This window comes from Gobius niger (assembly GCF_951799975.1).
Source record: "Gobius niger genome assembly, chromosome: 19".
Lineage (NCBI taxonomy): Eukaryota > Metazoa > Chordata > Actinopteri > Gobiiformes > Gobiidae > Gobius > Gobius niger.
Genome location: NC_136870.1, coordinates 26,731,405 through 26,755,276, shown reverse-complemented (window position 1 = coordinate 26,755,276; position 23,872 = coordinate 26,731,405). Strand labels below are relative to the sequence as shown.

The window sequence follows — 23,872 nt, the reverse complement described above, 5'->3', positions numbered from 1 at the left end:
AGGAAGAGTCTTTGCCCCTGTAGTGTTGCCGTATAGGCGCAGCATTCAGGCGCTGCTCTTCTCCTTTAAACTGATTTGCACTTTTGATTTAAGTCATAATTTGACACAGCAGTCATTACGTTTAATGAAGTCCACTCGTATCTGCACTTCTCCTCGTGTAGCACCAGTCTTTTCACCACCTCCCGCTCCGTCTGACGACATAAAACGGTGAATAAATTGATTTAATATCTTCTTCTTCTTGATGAATGTTTGTGATAAACCCGTCCTGCTGGTTTCGCTCCTTCAGGCCCCGCGCCAAAATCATCCCTCTCATTTCTAATTAAAGCATTCGTCTCTCCGTACGAGCCCGTTGCCCACAGTGCACCTCTCTGTCACCCCCTCCCCCTTAATTACCCATGAGCCTCTGCTCTGCATGTCCACGTTTATGCGCAGATAAACGCCCGTCGATAACCGTCCTCGTCCGGAGCGATCAAACGGCGGAAGAGGAATGTTTCCGGATGCTGCTAAAGAAGAGCTTTATCCAAACGTTAAAGCCACACTGCGGAACATGTGAATATCTACAGTAACGGGACATGTCAGTGAGCTGTGCCACTTTGGTCTGAAAGTAACGTGTTCTTACAAGGGATGTAGAGATGAACCGGGTTGACGATTACCACGATTACAAAAGGACGCAGTAGGTTTTAGAAGCCATGGTTTACATACAGGCTGCTGCATCCATTTTCTTCTGCTTTATCCGGGGCCGGGTCGCGGGGGCAGCAGTCTCAGCAGAGATGCCCAGACCAAAATGTTTTACAGTGCTTTTGTGGAGAGAGTGTTCTGACTTTCTGTATCATCTGTTGGTTCGGGGCCATGACTGAGGCGCAAAAGAACTCCCTTAGGAAAATATGTACAGTCGCAAGCAAAATCCTAGGTGTTCCTCTGAAGGGTCTGCAGGACATTTATTTTGCTCGAGCTCTAGATAAAGCAGACATAATATTATTGGACTCAAAACATCCTCTGTTTAGAGAGTTTGAGTTGCTCCCCTCAGGTCAAAGGTACAGGAGCCCCGCCCTGACTAAAAACAGGACCAGGCATTTGTGCCATAAGCCATTTTACAATTAAACAAACCAACAACAAGTAACCAACAGTGATTTTTCTACTCTGCACAGCTGGTCTGTCAGAGAAGGTTTTTAAGGAATGTAGATAACGGTTTTAACATGATTTAAACTGAGGTTGACGGGCCGTGGTTTGTTCTTTGTATGTTGTCAATGTTTGGATCTGTCTGAATTTCCCCACGGGGACAAGACATTTCTACTACTACTACTACAGACCTCCAGATCCTCACACGCCTCCTCCAGCTCTTCTGGGGGGGCCCTGAGGCCACACCAGGCCAGCTCAGAGACATAGTTCCACCAGTGTGTCCTGGGTCTTCCACAAGGCCTCCTCCCAATAGGACATGCCTGGAACACCTCCCGCGGGAGGCGACCAGGAGGTATCCAGAACAGATGCCCGAGCCACCTCAGCTGCACCTTTCGACGTGAAGGAGCAGCGACTCTACTCCGAGCTCCTCCCGGGTAACTGAGCTCCTCACCCTCAGCCACCCTGTGAAGGAAACTCATTTCGGCCGCTTGTATTCGCAATCTCGTCCTTTCGGTCATGACCCAGATCTCATGACCAGAGGTGAGGGCAGAACGTAGATCGATCAGTAAATCGAGAGCCTGTAATAAACCTACAGAAAAAATATGTAAATAGGTTCATGGAAAATTACTTTATTTTTAACTGTTTTTTGAAAACTGTGACTGTACATTTTACATACATTTGCTGCAAATATTACTGGTTTACCCTGGTAATATTCAGTTTCTACAGATCAATTCTGTAAATTATTTCATTTATAATGTAAATTTCACAGTTAGATAATGGAAAATCGTTTCTGCGCCGTTAAATTTAAAGAAATGCAGGACTTTAAAATGACATCTGTAGCCACATTTGTGCCCAATTACTTTTTAATTCTACCTCTTTAGATTTCCAAGAGACGACCAAGGCATCGTAAAGTTTCAGAAAAAGGCGAACATCGAATATGAAACAACTCCTGCTGGGACGTTTTCCGATTAATTCAATACACAAGGTTTAACGTGATCGAAAATATTATCGAAATGAATCCCACATTGCTTCACTCAGACACTTTTTCAGTTTCCTTTTTTCCTGCAGTAAAGCCAGAAACTATTTTACTCAAAAGTGTTTATTCACAGAGTTACGGCATAAACGTGTTATAAAAGATAATTCTCCAAAATAAAACTGCGATTGTCTTTGAAGTGTTTGTAATGATCACACAGGCCTCACATCTCCACAGAACCACACACTACACAAACAAACTACTGTCAACAAACCTCCAGCTGGAACTTGGAAGGTAATTTGAGCGCCGACATGCCCGGAACAAAGCGTCTGGCCTGTGATCGTGTTGAGACAAAGAGCAGCCGTTGTTTCCGATCCTCCCTAAATACTCTCTGCTCTCCGTGATAGTCGTCGTAATCTGCCGCGTATCGATCGGATCTCGTCCATAATCCGCCCCTTTTTTAATCCGCGCGCCGCGACTTCTGACGCGAAACGCAGATCGTGGATAAACCGAGCTCAGGGCGGCGCTCTGAGGGCGGCGCTCTGAGGGCGGCGCTCTGAGGGCGGCGCTCTGAGGGCGGTGCTCTGGAGCCGGGGTTAGTGAAGCCTGACTCCAACACAGAGCAGAGGATCACAGTACGTCAGTCACAGACGAGTTTGTATAAAGCCTGGGAAAGCAGCCACTTTAGGTCCATGTGTGATTTTATCGGACTATCCAACATCTGAACTCAATTTCATTGTACAATTGTGCAATGACAATAAAGCGCTTAATTGCTTAAAGAGACAAGATGCAAGTTGGTCATTTTATACTCACTACTGCCACCTCAGGTCATACGCGTAACTGCAATCTCAATATTAAACTCATGACGGCACTTAAGACCCGAATTAACACCTTTCTGAGTGACAGTGCAGGATTTTAGAGGCAGTTGTGGTGAACAGGTCTGAGCTCATTCTACACATTAGGACATGGAGGAACATGGAGGGGGAGGAACATACTTAATTTTAACATTTTTAGACTCCGTCACTTTAAGGCGAGACACGGCAGATGAAAGTATTGATATTTTACACAGTAATAATACCAGGAGTAGTTTGGCGTCCGCCCAGTAAAGTGGAGATATTACTGCGCAGATGTCGAACTAGGGCTGCAACTGACGATTATCTTGTCATCGATTAATCTATCGAATATTTTTCCGATTAATCGATTAATTGCTTGGCTGTGAATGGTGTAGGAAAATTGGATAACAAAATAAATAAATCATCACATGACGCTAAAGTGGCGCCGCTTGAGGACATGTTGATGGAGGAAGCTTAAAGGTCCTATATCATGCAAAATCGACTTTTTGGAGCTTTTAGCCATGTTGTTATGCTATTTCCTTATTAAAAACACCCCCAGAGTGGTTTGTGGCTTCATTCACGCAGCTCTCCACAATCCTCCTGAATCCTGCTCTCTGAGCAGCTGCTCCTCCCTCTCCTGGTGAACGACTGAGTGTTCAATTGTGTCGTAACAACAGCGGAACGGAAGTGCTCGGCGTCTGTAATGTAATGTCTTAATTCTATGCTTACGGCCTGATTTTAATTTGTAAAACAGCGTTTTCATTATTTCTGTCATAAGAGAGAAACAAAGAGTAAAAAATGAAAAAAAAAAAAAAAAAAAAAAAAAAAAAAGGATGTGTCCGAGGTGCTTCCAGGTCAGCTGAGGCCAAAACAAACACATCGCGTCTGAACAGATCAGTCATGTTTGCGCTGCAGCTGAAGATGGAGCTCGTTACCTATTCTGGACACAGCTGTTTTTTATTCTTAACTAACGATAATGTCACGGAGAAAAAGAAGCGTGTTTGGCTACGAGGACGAGGAGTTTATATTCAACCCTTTTCAGGAAGAGGCCACTCAGCTGTTTTTTTCTCCGGGATTCAGCGACTATCAGCCAAAATATTGTTTTTCTGTGACTGTCTCTGATGGATGTTTGGTGAACCTTCGCCAGAATCAAAGTGGATTAACTTTTATAACCAACGCGAGTCCCATAATGTAAACAGCGATGGAGCAGAGCGGTGAGTCAATCCAAACGCGGGTTAGCTTGTGTGTTAGCATATTAGCATGTGTGTTAGCATATTAGCATGTGTGTTAGCCATTTATGAAGCTGTGTTGCAGATGTCAACTCCTTATAACTGCATCGTGAAGTGACTTCACTTATTGCTGTTTATTTATATTACGGTAAAGTTGTATGTGCGGAGAGAGGGGGCGGAGTTAACTGAATCGAAGCGTTCTGTCTTCCGGGTTTGAAAAATACCTCCAGAAAACACTTATATTTATCACAAAAATGAGTGCTCCATAATGGTAGAGGTACAATATATCATATAAATGCCTATACTTAACTTTGGAATGGCTAAAATAGCATGATATAGCTCCTTTAAAGTAATTGTTTGTTGGAGGCTCTTGGCGCTAACTCTGCTTCTGATTGGACGAGACACAGACGGATATTTATGAAATTTACAATGTTCAAAACACTACAGACCCGAACTATGAAAAACAAAGTAGGTTTTCATCAAAAATACTACACTTTCATGTCATTTTTGCTCTATTTTAGTCTGTGTGAACCAGAAAACGATTAATCGATTACTAAAATAGTTGTCGACTATTTCAATAATCGATTAGTCGTTTCAGCCCTATGTCGAACTACTCCTGGTATTATTACACCTTACAATATAGTTCCCCTTTTTATCCACTTAGAAAATCCACATTGTTTAGTTTTGTGTAATTAGACTTTGTAGTGGAACACTTCACGTAACCATATTTAAATAGGGAAAACGTGGAAGAGTTTGGTAGCTTCAACTTCACCATGTTTGGAGCTATAGAGGAGGAGAGGCTAAATGCCAACGCCGTCTGCGCTGTGTTTACGTGACTGAAGGCACGCGTGAAGACCAGACAGCTACACATGAACTCGTCTAAGCTCAGGCAAGAAGATATCTCAGTTTGGAAAAACAGTGGCCTGTTCCTTTACGTTTTGTCCGTGACCGAGGCGGAGATAACCCGGAAGTAGCTGCTGCGGCGTGTCGAAAGGCCGTCTTTCCCGCGCTTATTCATTCACAAATATTGACAGATTTTGCATCCACGTGTCCTGTGAAGGATCCCCGTGATGACGCCATCGCCCAAATATGGGGCGCCTCCAAAATGTTTCAAATTGATAGTCAGTCACCCTCCTCACACCAGTGCACGCAGACACTGGGGGTGAGGAGGGTGGAGTGTCTTGCCCGAGGACACAACAACATTGTGCAGACTACATTCCTGGAGAAGCACATTATAGGAATCCAGAATCCTGCACCAGACCGCGCTGTGACTTTATTGTGAACCCCCCCGAGGCGGCAGAGTCTCTTTTTGCTCGGTGCATGTGGAGCGCCTGCAGGGGGCGGCCCTGAGGCAGTGGGAGCTGAACTCTCCTCCAAAAACAACTTTTCATCACCGCCTTTTTTAGACAGTTTGAATATCGAAGGACAAGGGAGTCAAACCGTTTCAGTGTTTCACTTTTAAATGAGAAGTTAAGCTCTTAATCCCACCTGAACCGAGCAGCTTTTCTTCTGTCTGGCCAAATCTAATCTGAGCTTCTTGGAAAAAAAACTGACAAAAGACGTGGCAGAAAAAGCGATGATAGAGTAACAAAAATGTGTAATGAAAACATGAAAAAAGTGACGAAAAAGTGAAAAAAATATGATGAAAAAATGACAAAATGTGAAGAAAAAATGACAAAAAATGGATGAAAAAATGACAAAAATTTGATTAAAAAGTGACAAAAATATGAAGAAAAAATGACAAAAAATGGATGAAAAAATGACAAAAATTTGATTAAAAAGTGACAAAAATATGATGAAAAGTTACAAAAAGTGAAGAACAAGTGACAAAAATGTGAAGAAAAAATGACAAAAAATTGCTGAAAAAGTGACAAAAATGTGAAGAAAAAATGACAAAAATTTGCTGAAAAAGTGACAAAAATGTGAAGAAAAAATGACAAAAATGTGATGAAAAAGTTACAAAACTATGATGAAAAAATGACAAAAAATGGATGAAAAAGTGACAGAAATATGATGAAAAAGTGACAAAAAATGGAAGAAAAAATGACAAAAATTTTATGAAAAAGTGAGAAAAATTTAATGAAAAAGTGACAAAAGACGTGGCAGAAAAAGCGATGATAGAGGAACAAAAATGTGTAATGAAAACATGAAAAAAGTGACGAAAAAGTGAAAAAAAATATGATGAAAAAATGACAAAAATGTGAAGAAAAAATGACAAAAAATGGATGAAAAAATGACAAAAATTTGATTAAAAAGTGACAAAAATATGATGAAAAAGTTACAAAAAGTGAAGAACAAGTGACAAAAATGTGAAGAAAAAATGACAAAAATTTGCTGAAAAAGTGACAAAAATGTGAAGAAAAAATGACAAAAATTTGCTGAAAAAGTGACAAAAATGTGAAGAAAAAATGACAAAAATTTGATGAAAAAGTGACAAAAAATTGATGAAAAAGTGACAAAAATGTGATGAAAAAGTTACAAAACTATGATGAAAAAATGACAAAAATTTGATGAAAAAGTGACAAAAATGTGAAGAAAAAATGATGAAAAATTGATGAAAAAGTGACAAAAATGTGAAGAAAAAGTGACAAAAATTTTATGAAAAAGTGAGAAAAATTTAATGAAAAAGTGACAAAAGACGTGGCAGAAAAAGCGATGATAGAGGAACAAAAATGTGTAATGAAAACATGAAAAAAGTGACGAAAAAGTGAAAAAAAATATGATGAAAAAATGACAAAAATGTGAAGAAAAAATGACAAAAAATGGATGAAAAAATGACAAAAATTTGATTAAAAAGTGACAAAAATATGATGAAAAAGTTACAAAAAGTGAAGAACAAGTGACAAAAATGTGAAGAAAAAATGACAAAAATTTGCTGAAAAAGTGACAAAAATGTGAAGAAAAAATGACAAAAATTTGCTGAAAAAGTGACAAAAATGTGAAGAAAAAATGACAAAAATTTGATGAAAAAGTGACAAAAAATTGATGAAAAAATGACAAAAATTTGATGAAAAAGTGACAAAAATGTGATGAAAAAGTTACAAAACTATGATGAAAAAATGACAAAAATTTGATGAAAAAGTGACAAAAATGTGAAGAAAAAATGATGAAAAATTGATGAAAAAGTGACAAAAATGTGAAGAAAAAATGATGAAAAATTGATGAAAAATGTGAAGAAAAAATGACAAAAATTTGATGAAAAAGTGACAAAAATGTGAAGAAAAAATGATGAAAAATTGATGAAAAAGTGACAAAAATGTGAAGAAAAAATGACAAAAAATTGATGAAAAATGTGAAGAAAAAATGACAAAAATTTGATGAAAAAGTGACAAAAAAGCCACAAAATAGCAAGAAAAATGTAAAAAAAAAAAAAAAAAAAAGTGAGAAAATCTCTAAAAAGTGACGACAACGCAGCAACAATGGGAGGAAAAGGCTCCATTTAGATCAGTTTTGTAGGTCTTAGCTTTCAAATGTGGCTTTTAGATTTGGGTAAAGCTGAACTGGAGGTTGCGGCTGGAGGACGTAGTATGAACTGGGGGAGGTTATTTTAATAAATGGGGCCAGTCCGGTGTCCGGCCTCCTCTTTTAGCCCCGTCCTTGTTAATTACGCTCTTAATCTGCTCCCAGTCATTAAAACACTCTGGGTGAATTTGTGCTGACTCGCGGTTCCCTCGGAATCGCCCGACTCGGCGTTTATCCCGGGCGCCCGCGGACCCCGAGCTCTGTTTAAACTAATCTGAGCTAAATGAGGGAAAGTGTTCCGCTCGAGGCGCTCTTCACGCTCGTCACGCTCTTTACGCTCTTCATGATCCTCCTCTGTGAGAAACACACCCAGAGGTTTGTCGTTACTCACGGCGGGACGGGAGCCAACCTTTAAAAACACGGGCGGCGTTTGGGAAGTTTAATCGTCTGTCCAGGGTTTGTGCGGGGCTTTAAAAGTCATAACAGGGGAATAAATCACATGTAAAGATATCTGTGGATTAAGAGCGGGAAATGGATTACAAGTGTCATTTTATGTTTGATTATAATAAGAAGATATTTATGTAAAAATGGCCGACGTTGATGCACAGAACTCTAATACTCTAGTGCTTTTCCAGACCAGTGTCAGATTAAAGTAACTTTTCCAGGTCACAGTGAGTTACTGTCATGACGACGACTCACGACATAATGTTCAACAATGGAGGAGGAGAGAGATGGAAACACATATTCTGAATCTGTGGCAGCTTTGTTGATGTTAAAACAGCCTCTCCCAAATCATTAAGCTGCTCCGACATTAGAAACTGTTTAAACCGCCCTTAAAACATCTGTTTACACTGGCGTTTGATTCAAGTTGAGCTTCATTTGGACTTTTTTATGCGTCAAGATCGCGGAAACAAGCGGCCGAAATGAGTTTCCTTCGCAGGGTGGCTGGGCGCACCCTTCGAGATCGGGTGAGGAGCTCAGTTACCCGGGAGGAGCTCAGAGTAGAGTCGCTGCTCCTTCACGTCGAAAAGAGCAGCTGAGGAGCCTCCTGGTCGCCTCCCTGGGAGGTGCTCCAGGCAGGTCCTATTGCAGGGGGAGGCAAGTTTGTGTCATGGAGGCCGATTTTCATCATTGCCAAAACACCAAGGGCCGAACCTCACCATTGTAGCCTAAGAACCATCCTTCTTCTTCTTCTTCTTCTTCCGTCTTACCTTAATGACAAGCTGTCACCCAAATAAAATTGTAATTTGTCATATATCGTATAAAATATTGTATTTACCACACATTATTATTGAACATATCATAGATTGGCTTTTAAGACAGAAATTATGATCAAAGCAGCCCAATAATATTAATTTGAACAGACTCCAGTGTGTTTCCGTGTAGTTTCCGATGGAAAATATTGATAAAAAGTTCCCTATTAGCGACCCACTTTTGTGTCCCGACCCACCAGTTGAGAATCACTGTTTAACATTATATATGACCAAGTAGGATGTTCTGCAAGGACATTTAAAAAATACTGACACTGTTTCTCATATTTTTGTAGTACTTTAACAGGTATTTAATCCCTTATTTGCATAATAATATTTCTCAAAATCATATTGAGGCCCAGAGGTTCTGTGCTGGAGGGCCGGATTTGGCCCCTGGGCCTGACAGTGCCTACTCCTGGACTACTGGGACGAGGCCTCGTGGAAGACCCAGGACACACTAGTGGGACTATGTCTCACCTGGCCTGGTGTGGCCTCGGGGTCAGAACAGCTGGAGGAGGTGTGTGTGGATCGGGAAGTCTGGGCATCTCTGCTGAGACTGCTGCCCCCGCGGCCCGGCCCCCGTGACCCGGCCCCGGATAAAGCGGAAGAAAATGGATGGATGGATGGATATGCGTCTTGTTTACTCTCTATTTTTATATTGTTTCTTTATTCCTTGTATATGAAGCACTCTGGGCACCTTGTGTTGACATTGACATTGCGCTTCCAATAACGCGAGTATTGGCAAAACCGTTTGTCATTTGTATTTTCGGGTGATGTCAGCAGCTGATGGATGTAACTTAAAACGTAACTTGCAATCTAACTTTTTTTAAGCGACTAATCAGGAATATGTAGTCAGATTTTGTGCAAAGCTGGTTATAAGTGAAAAAAATCTGTAAAAATTGCAATTTTTCTTTGTTTTTTTTGCAGTTAACCTGTTTGGTGCTGCAGGTGGATGCCAACATCATAAAGGGAGAGTTAGTTTTTGGTTTGAACTAAGATATAAAGAAATGTTTTCACCTGCAGCGCCTCAACTTAAATATAAAATTCTTTTAAATCACTGACATTACTCGACTCTTTTCAATGTGTAAGTTCAAGGAAAATAATGATCAAAAACTCTTTGAGCTGCCGTTATGCCTAAAACTCGCCCGTCGTGTCTGATTTGCTCTTGAACACCAACGTTTCCACCGTGGCTTTGTTCGATGGAATGTTTGCCAATGTAAAACGCACAGATTTCTCTCTGAAAGTCGGCTCCGTCTTTCCTGGGCAGTCGTTGAGCCCGACAGCGCCTCGTTGACCCTCGTACTCCGGAGCTCTTAATGCAGATGTCTTAAGGCCGACCTGTGGATTTAAAGCGGACCTCTTCACATTCAAAGGTCAGGCTCGTGTGCGGCTCCCGGGGGCCCGTATCAAAGCAGGTATTTGACTCACGCAGGCGAACAGAGGAGAGGTTTTCTCCCCGAGGGCCGCCCGGTCTTTAGTATTCACACGGAGCGAGGTCTGAGAGGAGAAACAGGCAGATGTGTTTTTGTACCGTGGATGACAAATAAAAACTTGTGAATCACGGGAACTTTCACACCGGCGCGTTTCGGTCTGGACTCTGGGGCTTTACCTTTGGTTCGGTCTGGACTCTTTCCCTTTGGTTCGGTCTGGACTCTGGGGCTTTTCCTTTGGTTCGATCTGGACTCTGGAGCTTTCTCTTTGGTTCGGTCTGGACTCTGGGGCTTTCCCTCTGGTTCCGTCTGGACTCTGGACTCTTTGGTTCAGTCTGGACTCTTTCCCTTTGGTTCGGTCTGGACTCTGGACTCTTTCCCTTTGGTTCAGTCTGGACTCTTTCCCTTTGGTTCGGTCTGGACTCTGGAGCTTTCCCTTGGTTCCGTCTGGACTCTGGGGCTTTCTCTTTGGCTCGGTCTGGACTCTGGAGCTTTCCCTTTGGTTCGGTCTGGACTCTGGGGCTTTTCCTTTGGTTCGGTCTGGACTCTGGGGCTTTCCCTTTGGTTCGGTCTGGACTCTGGAGCTTTCCCTTTGGTTCGGTCTGGACTCTGGAGCTTTCCCTTTGGTTCGGTCTGGACTCTGGAGCTTTCCCTTTGGTTCGGTCTGGACTCTGGAGCTTTCCCTTTGGTTCGGTCTGGACTCTGGAGCTTTCCCTTTGGTTCGGTCTGGACTCTGGAGCTTTCCCTTTGGTTCGGTCTGGACTCTGGAGCTTTCCCTTTGGTTCGGTCTGGACTCTGGAGCTTTCCCTTTGGTTCCATCTGGACTCTGGAGCTTTCCCTTTGGTTCTGTCTGGACTCTGGGGCTTTCCCTTTGGTTCGGTCTGGACTCTGGAGCTTTCCCTTTGGTTCTGTCTGGACTCGGGAGCTTTACCTTTGGTTCGGACTGGACTCTGGGGCTTTCCCTTTGGTTCTGTCTGGACTCTGGGGCTTTCCCTTTGGTTCTGTCTGGACTCTGGGGCTTTCCCTTTGGTTCGGTCTGGACTCGGGAGCTTTACCTTTGGTTCGGACTGGACTCTGGAGCTTTCCCTTTGGTTCTGTCTGGACTCTGGGGCTTTCCCTTTGGTTCGGTCTGGACTCGGGAGCTTTACCTTTGGTTCGGACTGGACTCTGGAGCTTTCCCTTTGGTTCTGTCTGGACTCTGGGGCTTTCCCTTTGGTTCGGTCTGGACTCTGGAGCTTTCCCTTTGGTTCTGTCTGGACTCTGGGGCTTTCCCTTTGGTTCGGTCTGGACTCGGGAGCTTTACCTTTGGTTCGGACTGGACTCTGGAGCTTTCCCTTTGGTTCTGTCTGGACTCTGGGGCTTTCCCTTTGGTTCGGTCTGGACTCGGGAGCTTTACCTTTGGTTCGGTCTGGACTCTGGGGCTTTCCCTTTGGTTCGGTCTGGACTCTGGGACTTTCCCTTTGGTTCGGTCTGGACTCTGGGACTTTCCCTTTGGTTCGGTCCGGACTCTGGAGCTTTCCCTTTGGTTCGGTCTGGACTCTGGAGCTTTCCCTTTGGTTCGGTCTGGACTCTGGAGCTTTCCCTTTGGTTCGGTCCGGACTCTGGAGCTTTCCCTTTGGTTCGGGATGGACTCTGGAGCTTTCCCTTTGGTTCCGTCTGGACTCTGAGGCTTTACCTTTGGTTCGGTCCGGACTCTGGAGCTTTCCCTTTGGTTCGGGCTGGACTCTGGAGCTTTCTCTTTGGTTCGGTCATGACTCTGGGGCTTTCCCTTTGGTTCGGTCTGGACTCTGGGGCTTTCCCTTTGGTTCGGTCTGGACTCTGGGACTTTCCCTTGGTTCAGTCTGGACTCTGGAGCTTTCCCTTTGGTTCGGTCTGGACTCTGGGGCTTTCCCTGGACTCTGGAGCTTTCCCTTTGGTTCGGTCTGGACTCTGGAGCTTTCCCTGGACTCTGGAGCTTTCCCTTTGGTTCGGTCTGGACTCTGGAGCTTTCCCTGGACTCTGGAGCTTTCCCTTTGGTTCGGTCTGGACTCTGGAGCTTTCCCTGGACTCTGGAGCTTTCCCTGGACTCTGGAGCTTTCCCTTTGGTTCGGTCTGGACTCTGGAGCTTTCCCTGGACTCTGGGGCTTTCCCTTTGGTTCGGTCTGGACTCTGGAGCTTTCCCTTTGGTTCGGTCCAGACTCTGGGGCTTTCCCTTTGGTTCGGTCCAGACTCTGGAGCTTTCCCTTTGGTTCGGTCTGGACTCTGGGGCTTTCCCTTTGGTTCGGCCTGGACTCTGGAGCTTTCCCTTTGGTTCGGTCCAGACTCTGGGGCTTTCCCTTTGGTTCGGTCTGGACTCTGGGGCTTTCCCTTTGGTTCGGTCTGGACTCTGGAGCTTTCCCTTTGGTTCAGTCTGGACTCTGGAGCTTTCCCTTTGGTTCGGTCTGGACTCTGGGGCTTTCCCTGGACTCTGGAGCTTTCCCTTTGGTTCGGTCTGGACTCTGGAGCTTTCCCTGGACTCTGGAGCTTTCCCTTTGGTTCGGTCTGGACTCTGGGGCTTTCCCTTTGGTTCGGTCTGGACTCTGGAGCTTTCCCTTTGGTTCGGTCCAGACTCTGGAGCTTTCCCTTTGGTTCGGTCTGGACTCTTTCTCTTTGGTTTGGTCTGGACTCTGGGGCTTTCCCTTTGGTTCGGTCTGGACTCTGGGGCTTTCCCTGGACTCTCGAGCTTTCCCTGGACTCTGGAGCTTTCCCTTTGGTTCGGTCTGGACTCTGGGGCTTTCCCTGGACTCTCGAGCTTTCCCTGGACTCTGGAGCTTTCCCTGGACTCTGGAGCTTTCCCTTTGGTTCAGTCTGGACTCTTTCCCTTTGGTTCGGTCTGGACTCTGGAGCTTTCCCTCTGGTTCGGTCTGGACTCTAGGGCTTAGGAAACTCTTGGAGCCAGGCTTTTAAGCAGTTTAAACGAGGTCCAAAGCTACATAGGAATCCTGTTTACCAACTGTCTTGTGGAGTCACCCCTGGCCAGCAGGGGGCGGTATTACTATTACAGCAATGTTACCGTCCCACCATGAGGACCAAAGAAAAGAGCGTTCCTCACCCATTGTTTTAAATTAAGGAAAAACCTGGTACATTCTTGTTAAATACATTTAAGAACATCAGATCGATCAAAAATCAACACAAATATAAAACATGCTGATCCTTTATTAAATACTATTAGAAGTTCTGACTTTAAATGGGCGTTTCTATAGCTTTATGTCGATGCGTGTACAATACATCTGAACACTTTTTTATGTTGTATAATAAAAATGTTTCTCTCGGGGTAAACAAATATTCTTTTAAAAGGAATGTTTTCAGTTAAAATCTTCCGTCCGGAAACTCGAGGTCAAGTGTTTTTCTAAAGCTGAGTGGAGTCTTTGTGCAGAACATTGAAGGCTCACTAATGTTCATACAAATATCCCGTCTAAACGCTGGCCTTCAGAGCCAGGACTGCAATTATGCTATCATTCTGTTTCTTCTGAAAACTAAATATATTCAGCAGTTTCATGCGGCACAGCGCCCCCCTCGCTCTCTGTGAGGAAATGGAAACATGGATTCCACGTTTTGTATTATAGAGAGAGAGACTTTACTGTCTTTCAGTGAGTTTTATCATGTTGGCTGTAGTCGAGTAGAATATTTGTGGTCCTCTGCCTTTAGAACTGTTATATTTGTAGTTTTACACCTTTGAAGCTGACCTATTTGTTGTTCTGAGGCTTTGAAGCTGCCTTGTTTGTAGTCCTGACCCTTTGAGGTTGACATGTTTGTAGTCCTGACTCTTTGAGGTTGATATATTTGTAGTCCTGACTCTTTGAGGTTGATATATTTGTAGTCCTGACTCTTTGAGGTTGATATATTTGTAGTCCTGACTCTTTTAGGTTGACATGTTTGTAGTCCTGACCCTTTGAGGTTGCCATGTTTGTAGTCCTGACTCTTTGAGGTTGCCATGTTTGTAGTCCTGACTCTTTGAGGTTGATATATTTGTAGTCCTGACTCTTTGAGGTTGATATATTTGTAGTCCTGACTCTTTGAGGTTGATATATTTATAGTCCTGACCCTTTGAGGTTGACATATTTGTAGTCCTGACCCTTTGAAGATGCTATATTTGTAGTCCTGACCCTTTGAGGTCGACATGTTTGTAGTTCTGACCCTTTGAAGATGCTATATTTGTAGTCCTGACCCTTTGAGGTCGACATGTTTGTAGTGCTGACCCTTTGAGGTTGACATATTTGTAGTCCTGACCCTTTGAAGATGCTATATTTGTAGTCCTGACCCTTTGAGGATGCCATGTTTGTAGTCCTGACCCTTTGAGGATGCCATGTTTGTAGTCCTGACCCTTTGAGGATGCCATGTTTGTAGTCCTGACCCTTTGAGGATGCCATGTTTGTAGTCCTGACCCTTTGAGGATGCCATGTTTGTAGTCCTGACCCTTTGAGGATGCCGTGTTTGTAGTCCTGACCCTTTGAAGATGCTATATTTGTAGTCCTGAGCCTTTGAGGTCGACATGTTTGTAGTCCTGACCCTTTGAGGTTGACATATTTGTAGTCCTGACCCTTTGAAGATGCCATGTTTGTAGTCCTGACCCTTTGAGGATGCCATGTTTGTAGTCCTGACCCTTTGAGGTTGACATGTTTGTCGTTCTGACTCTTTTAGGTTGACATGTTTGTAGTCCTGACTCTTTGAGGTTGCCATGTTTGTAGTCCTGACCCTTTGAGGTCGACATGTTTGTAGTCCTGACCCTTTGAAGATGCTATATTTGTAGTCCTGACCCTTTGAGGTTGACATGTTTGTCGTTCTGACTCTTTTAGGTTGACATGTTTGTAGTCCTGACCCTTTGAGGATGCCATGTTTGTAGTCCTGACCCTTTGAGGTTGACATATTTGTAGTCCTGACCCTTTGAAGATGCTATATTTGTAGTCCTGACCCTTTGAAGCTGCCATGTTTGTAGTCCTGACCCTTTGAAGTTACCATGTTTGTAGTCCTGAGCCTCTCCTCTTCTCGTAGCCTTTGCGTTTTGACCCTCTCAGGCTCCTGTACCTGTAGTCCTGACCCTTTGAGGTTGACATGTTTGTAGTCCTGACCCTTTGAAGCAGTCATATTTGTAGTCCTGACCCTTTGAAGTTGCCCTGTTTGTAGTCCTGACCCTTTGAGGTTGCCATCTTTGTAGTCCTGAGCCTCTCCTCTTCTTGTAGCCTTTGCGTTTTGACCCTCTCAGGCTCCTCTACCTGTAGTCCTGACCCTTTGAGGTTGCCATCTTTGTAGTCCTGAGCCTCTCCTCTTCTTGTAGCCTTTGCGTTTTGACCCTCTCAGGCTCCTGTACCTGTCGTCCTAACCCTTCACCCTCTCCTCCTCTGTTTCAGCGTGCGAGCTGATGAACCAGGGCATCCTCGCGCTGGTCTCGTCCACCGGCTGCGCCTCCGCCAGCGCCCTCCAGAGCCTGACGGACGCCATGCACATCCCGCACGTGTTCATCCAGCGCAACGGCGACCGGTCCCCGCGCACGGCCTGCCGCTTCAACCCGAGCCCCGGCGGGCAGCGCTACACGCTCGCCGCCCGCCCTCCCGTCAAGCTCAACCACGTCATGCTCAGTCTGGTGCAGGAGCTCGCCTGGAAGAAGTTCATCGTCTTCTACGACATGGAATACGGTAAGAGTCGGGTTTAGTCATTAGTTATGGTAGAGTAGAATGTTTGTAGTCCTCGGCCTTTGAAGCTGCCATATTTGTAGTCCTGAGGCTTTCACGCTGCTGCTGTATGTTTGTAAAGTGATGATGTCATCGCTCTACACCCGAGTTCAACAGAGCTTTAGCCGTTTTCATTATAATGGGCTGATTTTAACTTGCTGTAGAGGCGACTTCAAAGCTCTTTCTAAACATCTGATCACAGAGGAATAGGGCAGTTAAACGGTGCCTACATGGTACCGACCGAAAAGCTCCGGTAGGGGGCGGTATCGATGCTAATTTTCGGTACTTTTTCTCTCCAAACGTCAATAAATGATCCGCAGTGAGTCTAAAAAAGCCTGAACTCATGAGCAGCTTCAGCGCAAATGCAGAAGCAAAGCTATAACTTACTCACACTTCAGTCATTATCAGAGATGGCAGAGCCGCGTCTGAGCCAGGACTAAACCAGGACTAAACCAGGACTTACAGTAGTTCAGTTCAGTTCAGTTCAGTTCAGTTTATTATGAATATACAGTAAAAACATTTACATATTCGTTCAAGGAATAATGCATATTCATAAATGGGACACCCTTGAAGCAACAGTTAGCTTATATATGGGGCCCAAAATAAGACACAACATAAAAAAAAAACCACAAACATACATTTATACATTGGTAACCTAGGAAACATTACTTGTGGTACCTATTTCCTACCTAACCTAAAAAACCTAGCCTACTCTAAACTAAAACTACTAGTAAACTGGTTAAAAACCAGGACTGAATAAGAAACTTGACTCTTTGACAAAGAGAAAAGCAGTGACAATGAGAAACACATGGGCTTTAGCTTTAGCTTTAGCTTTAGCTTTAGCTTTACCTTTAGCTTTACCTTTAGCTTTACCTTTAGCTTTAGCTTTAGCTTTACCTTTAGCTTTAGCTTTACCTTTAGCTTTACCTTTAGCTTTAGCTTTAGCTTTAGCTTTAGCCCCAGAGCCTGAAGTTACTGCTGTTGTTTAAACTCCAGCTGCACTGGAGCGTTTGGATCAAAGATTGTCTCTGGAAAAGGTGAGGCTCACTCTGCATTAGCCATGTTTGGAACAGTTATGGTGCATTGTCAGTGACAGAGTGAGCGCTCTCACTGTGTAACAGATCTGTGACGTGTGAGGAGCTTTCACTGTGGAACAGCTCAGTGAGTTTAGGAAAGTTTATCTTCAGTAAACGGTCCTGATGTGGATCTGGTCTGTTCCTGCAGCTCAGGAGGGAATAATGTCCAAACTCTCTTTTTATCACGGCTTTAGTGGGAATTCTGCTCAAAAACATGAAGTTACAGGTGACGCTGCTGCTCCTGTTTTTTGATGTGCCGTGTTTGGACTTCCTCCCGAACGATACTTTTCCTGCACATTATTTTAACTCGAAAAAAGTACTGTTAAGGCACCGGTACCGAAAAGCAGGTATCGTTTAAGCAGTGGTATCGAAAAAAACGGTACCCAGCCCTACAGAGGAATATTATCTTTACTCTCTTTGTTTCTTCAGTACGGCTTTACTGACATTAAAGCAGAACTAAGTAACTTGTTTATTAATAAATCCATTCCGTAGCCCCTCTAGGGGTAATACAAGTGTTAAAGGGATGATTGGGGCAACTTTCATGCCACCGGGTCGAAGTTTTACATTATGCACAAGCATCTTTGTTGACCTTGGGAAAGAAACAGCACATTTGTGAGTTTGTTCTCTCTGTCTGGGAATGAAGGAATCGGCTTTGACTCTGATTAAACTCAGTCTTTATGGAGAGATAAGTCCATCCAATGGTTATTTTCAGATTGATAAGTCGGAGTCCGCACCGCTGTTTCCTTACAGAAGGTGTTTCTTATCTGTCCTTTGGTATGTGGTCACCATGGCGATGGGGCAGCAGAGGCCAAAACGTCAGCGGCTGCTCTTGTATGTATCACTCCACTGCCGCCTACAGGGAACGGCTTCAAAGCGGGCGTGACTCGTGTTGCCTTCAGGCAGCAGAAATCAAAACAGAAACGCTGCTTTGTTTTCTCTCCGTGTCTTGAAAGGGCGGGTGTTTTTTTTGCTGTTTTCTTGTTAGTTTCTGGTGAGTTTGTTTGTCTGTGCGAGAGTCAGCGGGAGGCGCGTCCAGAGCGAGCGCCGTGGGTTTGTAAACTCGACCGCGGCCCCGAGCACACGAGCGCCGCAGACTGTTTGTTCTGCCGCCGCACCGGGGCATGCTGGGAATTGGAGTTTTCGGGGGTTGCGCTCCTTTAATCTTCATTTTGTTTGACAGCTTTGTGTTCAGAGACGAAAGCAAATCCCATCTGCAGCGGCAGATCTCAGTGATCGCGGTGAACGATCGCTGCATGACACACAGAGAGGAGGGAGGGAGGGGGCTGTTACAGGAGCTATAGCGCCCCCTGTCTGTGAAGACTGCACAGAATAATACACTCACTTTCCTTCATCAACATAAGATCCATAAATTCAGGCGAGTAAAAACAAAGTTGACTAGTCGTGTGATGACGTCATTATATTAACCTCTTGCCACCCGCCTGAACCAAATGCATTCTGTCCTCTTTGGCCATTATATAGGTCTGTGTAACACCTCATTTGAAAGCTAAGACCCACAGAACTGATCTTTTTCCTCGCATTGTTGCTGTGTTGTGTCACCTTTTTATGTTTTTTTTTTTTCTTTTTGGTCACATTTTTGTTGAGTTTTTGCAGTTTTTTTGTTGAATTTTTGTCACATTTTTGTTTAATATTTGTCATTTTTTGGTTGAGTTTTTGTCACATTTTTGTTGAATTTTTGTCACTTTTTGGTTGAGTTTTTGTCACATTTTTGTTGAATTTTTGTCACTTTTTGGTTGAGTTTTTGTCACATTTTTGTTGAGTTTTTGTCACATTTTTGTTGAATTTTTGTTACATTTTTGTTGAGTTTTTGTCACATTTTTGTTGGATTTTTGTCACTTTTTGGTTGAGTTTTTGTCACATTTTTGTTGAATTTTTGTTACATTTTTGTTGAGTTTTTGTCACATTTTTGTTGGATTTTTGTCACTTTTTGGTTGAGTTTTTGTCACTTTTTGGTTGAGTTTTTGTCACATTTTTGTTGAATTTTTGTCACATTTTTGTTGAATTTTTGTCACTTTTTGGTTGAGTTTTTGTCACATTTTTGTTGAATTTTTGTCACATTTTTGTTGAGTTTTTGTCACATTTTTGTTGAATTTTTGTCACATTTTTGTTGAGTTTTTGTCACTTTTTGGTTGAGTTTTTGTCACATTTTTGTTGAATTTTTGTCACATTTTTGTTGAATTTTTGTTGAATTTTTGTCACATTTTTGTTGAATTTTTATGACATTTTTGTTGAATTTTTGTCACATTTTTGTTGAATTTTTGTTACATTTTTGTTGAATTTTTATGACATTTTTGTTGAATTTTTGTCACTTTTTGTTGCGTTTACATCCTTGTTCCTCATTCTTTGTGGCCGTTTGGTGCTTTTTTTCCCCAAGAAGCTTTGTTATTAGGGTAAAGCCAAACTGGAGAAAATGGGATCCGTTCAGTTGGGGGTTAAGAGGTTAACAGAGGAGAATTAATCATTTACTTTGAGTACTTTCAGTCAAATCCTGTAATAATGTCGACTCACATGGAAGAAAGTAACGCAGCTTATTTTTTTAGTTAAACTTACAACATTAGTGGCTTATTTCCATTTCCTACCTTTTAAGGTCATGCGGTGACGGTGCAGAGACCCGGAATCTGCCCATCAAGAGACGTGGATAAAACTCTATGTGGAGCACGAAAAGTTAATGACACTCTTTACTGTCCCACCGAAACCTGGGAAAGGGGTTTCGCCTTGACATTAATGTTTAAACCAGGCAGAGAGAGGAGAGTTTAAAACACGACAAGTCGACTCTAACGGGCTCATTAACCTCATTAATGCACTTTACAGCAGAGGAACATCATCTACAAAATCAGCTGTTAGGGCGGCTGAGTGGGGGTTTGTTGATGTGGGGCCACTGCCCTCTTCAACTGGGCCGCTCTACACCCGGCTTTTTAACTCACCACTCGATGTAGGGGTGACATCATACACTGTACATAATAAAATATATATAAATAAGAATAATACAATAAAAATGCACATAGATTTACATTGTGTTGAGCTTGGTTATAACAATTGGAGCAACAAGAACACGGAGTATAATATATATGTGTATTAATGTGCCCTTATGTCATAAAAACAAGTGAGTGTGTGTGATATTTGGCCTTGGAAACTGAAAGAAATATATGAATGGTGGCTTTGTTACTTGCTATGTGGGGATCTTACAGGAAACAGGACCGTTCTTGTATTAGTGTTTGGTTCTGTTATTATGTGAACAGCTCAAACAGTGGTTGTGAGTTTGGTTTGCGTCAAAAAGGAAACGAGTTCTTCATCTTTTTGCTATTGTTCCTTGTTGTTGTTTTGTTTACATTGATTGTACTGTGAGAAATGAAAAGTGTCATCATTTTGAGTTGGGGGAAGGCGCTCATAAGCTTTCGCTTCAGCCCACTCCTTTTGAGCAAAATGTCTGCACAAATAAATAAGTAAATAAAATAACATGAGGTCGACTACATGAGCGCTGCTGTAGAGACTAGTCTCTGAAAGCCTGACTCCCTTTGCAGTGTTTATTCTTATGGCACTTTCTCGTCTTGGGTTTTTGATTTCGTCTGAAGTCTCTCCTGCTCCCTGGTCTTTCCCACGCTTATCCATTCACGAATACTGACATGTTTGGTATCCACGTCCAAACATGGTCATTTCCTTTGTGGAAGACGCCGAAGTCCACAGGGATAAACAAGCGCCTGAAGCCTTAAAGGAACAGGCCACCGTTTTTACATACTGAGATATGTTCTTACCTGAGCTCCGACGAGTTCTTTAGGACCTGTCTGATCTTCACCCGTGCCTTCAGTCACGTAAACACAGCGCAGACGGCGTTAGCATTTAGCCTCTCCCTCTCTCCTCTATAGCTCCAAAACAGGTCAAGATAGAAGCTACCGAGCTCTTCCACGTTTTCCCTATTTAAATATGGTTACGTGAAGTGTTACACTACAAAGTATAATCACACAAAATTAAACAATGTGGATTTTCTAAGCGGATAAAAGGGGGAACTATATTGTAAGGCGTAATAATACCAGGAGTAGTTTGGCATCCGCACAGTAAAGTGAAGATTACTGCGCAGATTTCGAACTACTCCTGGTATTATTACGCCTTACAATATAGTTCCCCCTTTTATCCGCTTAGAAAATCCACATTGTTTAATTTTGTGTATTATACTTTGTAGTGGAACACTTCACGTAACCATATTTAAATAGGGAAAACGTGGAAGAGCTTGGTAGCTTCTATCTGGACCTGTTTTGGAGCTATAGAGGAGAGAGGGAGAGGCTAAATGCTAACGCCGTCTGCGCTGTGTTTACGTGACTGAAGGCACGGGGGAAGATCAGACAGGTCCTAAAGAACTCGTCAAAGCTCAGGTAAGAACATATCTCAGTATGTAAAAACGGTGGCCTGTTCCTTTAAGGTCGTTTTCATGAGGTTTTCACGTCTCCACTTCAGCAGCTCCTGCAGACGCCAGACTTTCTCCTGGAAAAGCAGAAAAACATGAACTGTCTGACCTGTAATTATCCATAAACAATGATTTTCAGTTGAGTTTGATTCGGTGAACTTTGAGAGAGGAAGGTTGAGCCGGACATCATTAAGAGCTTAACAATGTCGTACGTCAAACATCTGCTGCTCATTTCACCGCCGGCGCTTTGTTCGATATCGATTTCCAATGAACGTGTATATTTCCTGCAGCTCCGCCTGACGCCGACATTTCAGGACGAATCAGCCGCAGAGCAACGAGCCAATCAGCCGCAGAGCAACGAGCCAATCAGCCGCAGAGCTCTTTCTAATGCAATTAAACCGAGTCGAAACAAGAGGATTAACACGGCGCACATTTAAACACGTCCAGGAGCGATTCGGCTGAAAGCTTTAGAGCTGATTCTTTATGACACAATGTCTCCTTTAGCCCCTTAACTCCCACCTGAACCGAGCACATTTTCTCCAGCTTTACCCCAATCCAAAAGCTTCTGGAAAAAAGGTGTGAAAATAGCAACAAAACTGAGAGGAAAACAAGGATGAAAATGTGAAAAAAGTGAGAAAAAATGGACGAAAAAGTGACAAAAAATGTACAAAAAATGACAAAAAATGGACAAAAAAGTGAGAAAAAATTGAGAAAAAATGGACGAAAAACAGTGAAAAAATGGACGAAAAAGTGACAAAAAATGTACAAAAAAATGACAAAAATGGACAAAAATTGGACAAAAAAGTAAGAAAAAAATTACGAAAAGTTGAGGAAAAAAAGGGACGAAAAAGTGACAAAAAAGGGACAAAAATGTACAAAAAATGTACAAAAAAATGACAAAAATGGACAAAAATTTGACAAAAAAGAGAAAAATGTAACGAAAAATTTAGGAAAAATTGACAAAAAATGGACGAAAAAGTGACAAAAGCTGTTAAAAAAAAAGACAAAAATGTGCAAAAAAGTGAGAAAATTGCCGAAAAAGTGACAAAAAATTTACAAAAAAATGACAAAAATGGACCAAAAATGGACAAAAAAGTGAGAAAGATTTAACGAAAAATTTAGGAAAAATGGACGAAAAAGTGACTAAAAATGTACAAAAAATTGACAAAAATGGACAAAAATTTGACAAAAAAGTGAGAAAAATTCAATGAAAAATTTAATGAAAAATTTAGGAAAAATGGACGAAAAATGGACAAAAAATGGACGAAAAAGTGACAAAAAATATACAAAAAAATGACAAAAATGGACAAAAAAGTGAGAAAAATTTGACAAAACAATTTGAATAATTTGACGAAAAAGTGACGACTGCCCAACAAAAAAAAGTGATGAAAAAAAATCTGATGATGTGAGGAAGAAGATCAATTTAGTTTGGTTGGTCTTAGCTTTCAAATGAGGTGTTACACTGGCCTACAGGATTTGGGTAAAGCGGAACTGGAGACAATGCTCTCGGTTCAGGCGGGAGTTAAGAGGTTAAAGGTGAAACAACTAAACCACATGTAGACATTTCCTTTAGATCCACATAAACATGAGAAAAACATTGTATTGCATGTTTTCTGTCATGTTGTGCATAAAATGGCCAAAGAATCCAAATAAATCTTAATAATGGGCAGAGACAGGTTTTAGCCAGTTTCATTTTGTGATATATTAGATACAGAGTTTTTTTCAGAGGGATTTGGAAACAGTTCCTCTGGAAAAACCTTTAAAGATCTTGTTAAGTGTGGCGTCTGTAGGAGCGACTGAAGTGGCGATGTGTGTGGGTGAGTGTGAGTGGCCATGTTCAACTCAGAGGTTACTTTAACTGAAGATTCTCCGTGCACTTGCGGAATATTTTTAGCTTTGATGGAGAATGTGGAAGGCCGTCCGTCGAGCAATCAACTCGAGCCTTTGAAAAGTGAAATATGAGCCTTAAAGGGATGTTTCAGGATCTTTGACATAGGGCCTCATTTGTTGTTGATTTCTGCAGACATATATTACTATACAGAGTTTAAAAATATTAAAATTAAGTATTTTCCTCCCCCTACATGTTCCTCCATGTCCTAATATGTAGAATGAGCTCAGACCTGTTCACCACAACTGCCTCTAAAACCCTGTCACTCAGAAAGTTGTTGCTTCGGGTCTGAAGTGCCGTCAAGCACGAGCTTAGTGTCTTAACTCTGGCCATAGCAGAGCACATTTTCTCCTGCTCATTTTACCCAAATCTAAAAGGTTCTTGATTGACAAACTTATCGACCAGTGGAACGCCTCATTTGAAATCTAAGACCTGGCAAACTTGCGTTGTTGCCGTGTTGTTTTCATTGCTTTTTTATTGCTCTTTTGTGGCATTTTTTTGTCACTTT

The 23,872-nt window shown here is 42.6% G+C and overlaps 1 protein-coding gene across 1 annotated transcript in view; it reads left to right on the top strand.

Annotated features, from left to right (window-relative positions):
- Positions 1 to 23,872, top strand: part of LOC306978542 (glutamate receptor ionotropic, delta-1-like) — a 712,475-nt gene that overhangs the window by 506,791 nt on the left and 181,812 nt on the right. The window contains exon 2 of the mRNA XM_079577146.1: positions 15,663 to 15,947. Coding sequence (XP_079433272.1) covers positions 15,674 to 15,947 — 274 coding nt within the window. The 5' untranslated portion in view covers positions 15,663 to 15,673. The remainder of the gene's footprint in view (positions 1 to 15,662; positions 15,948 to 23,872) is intronic.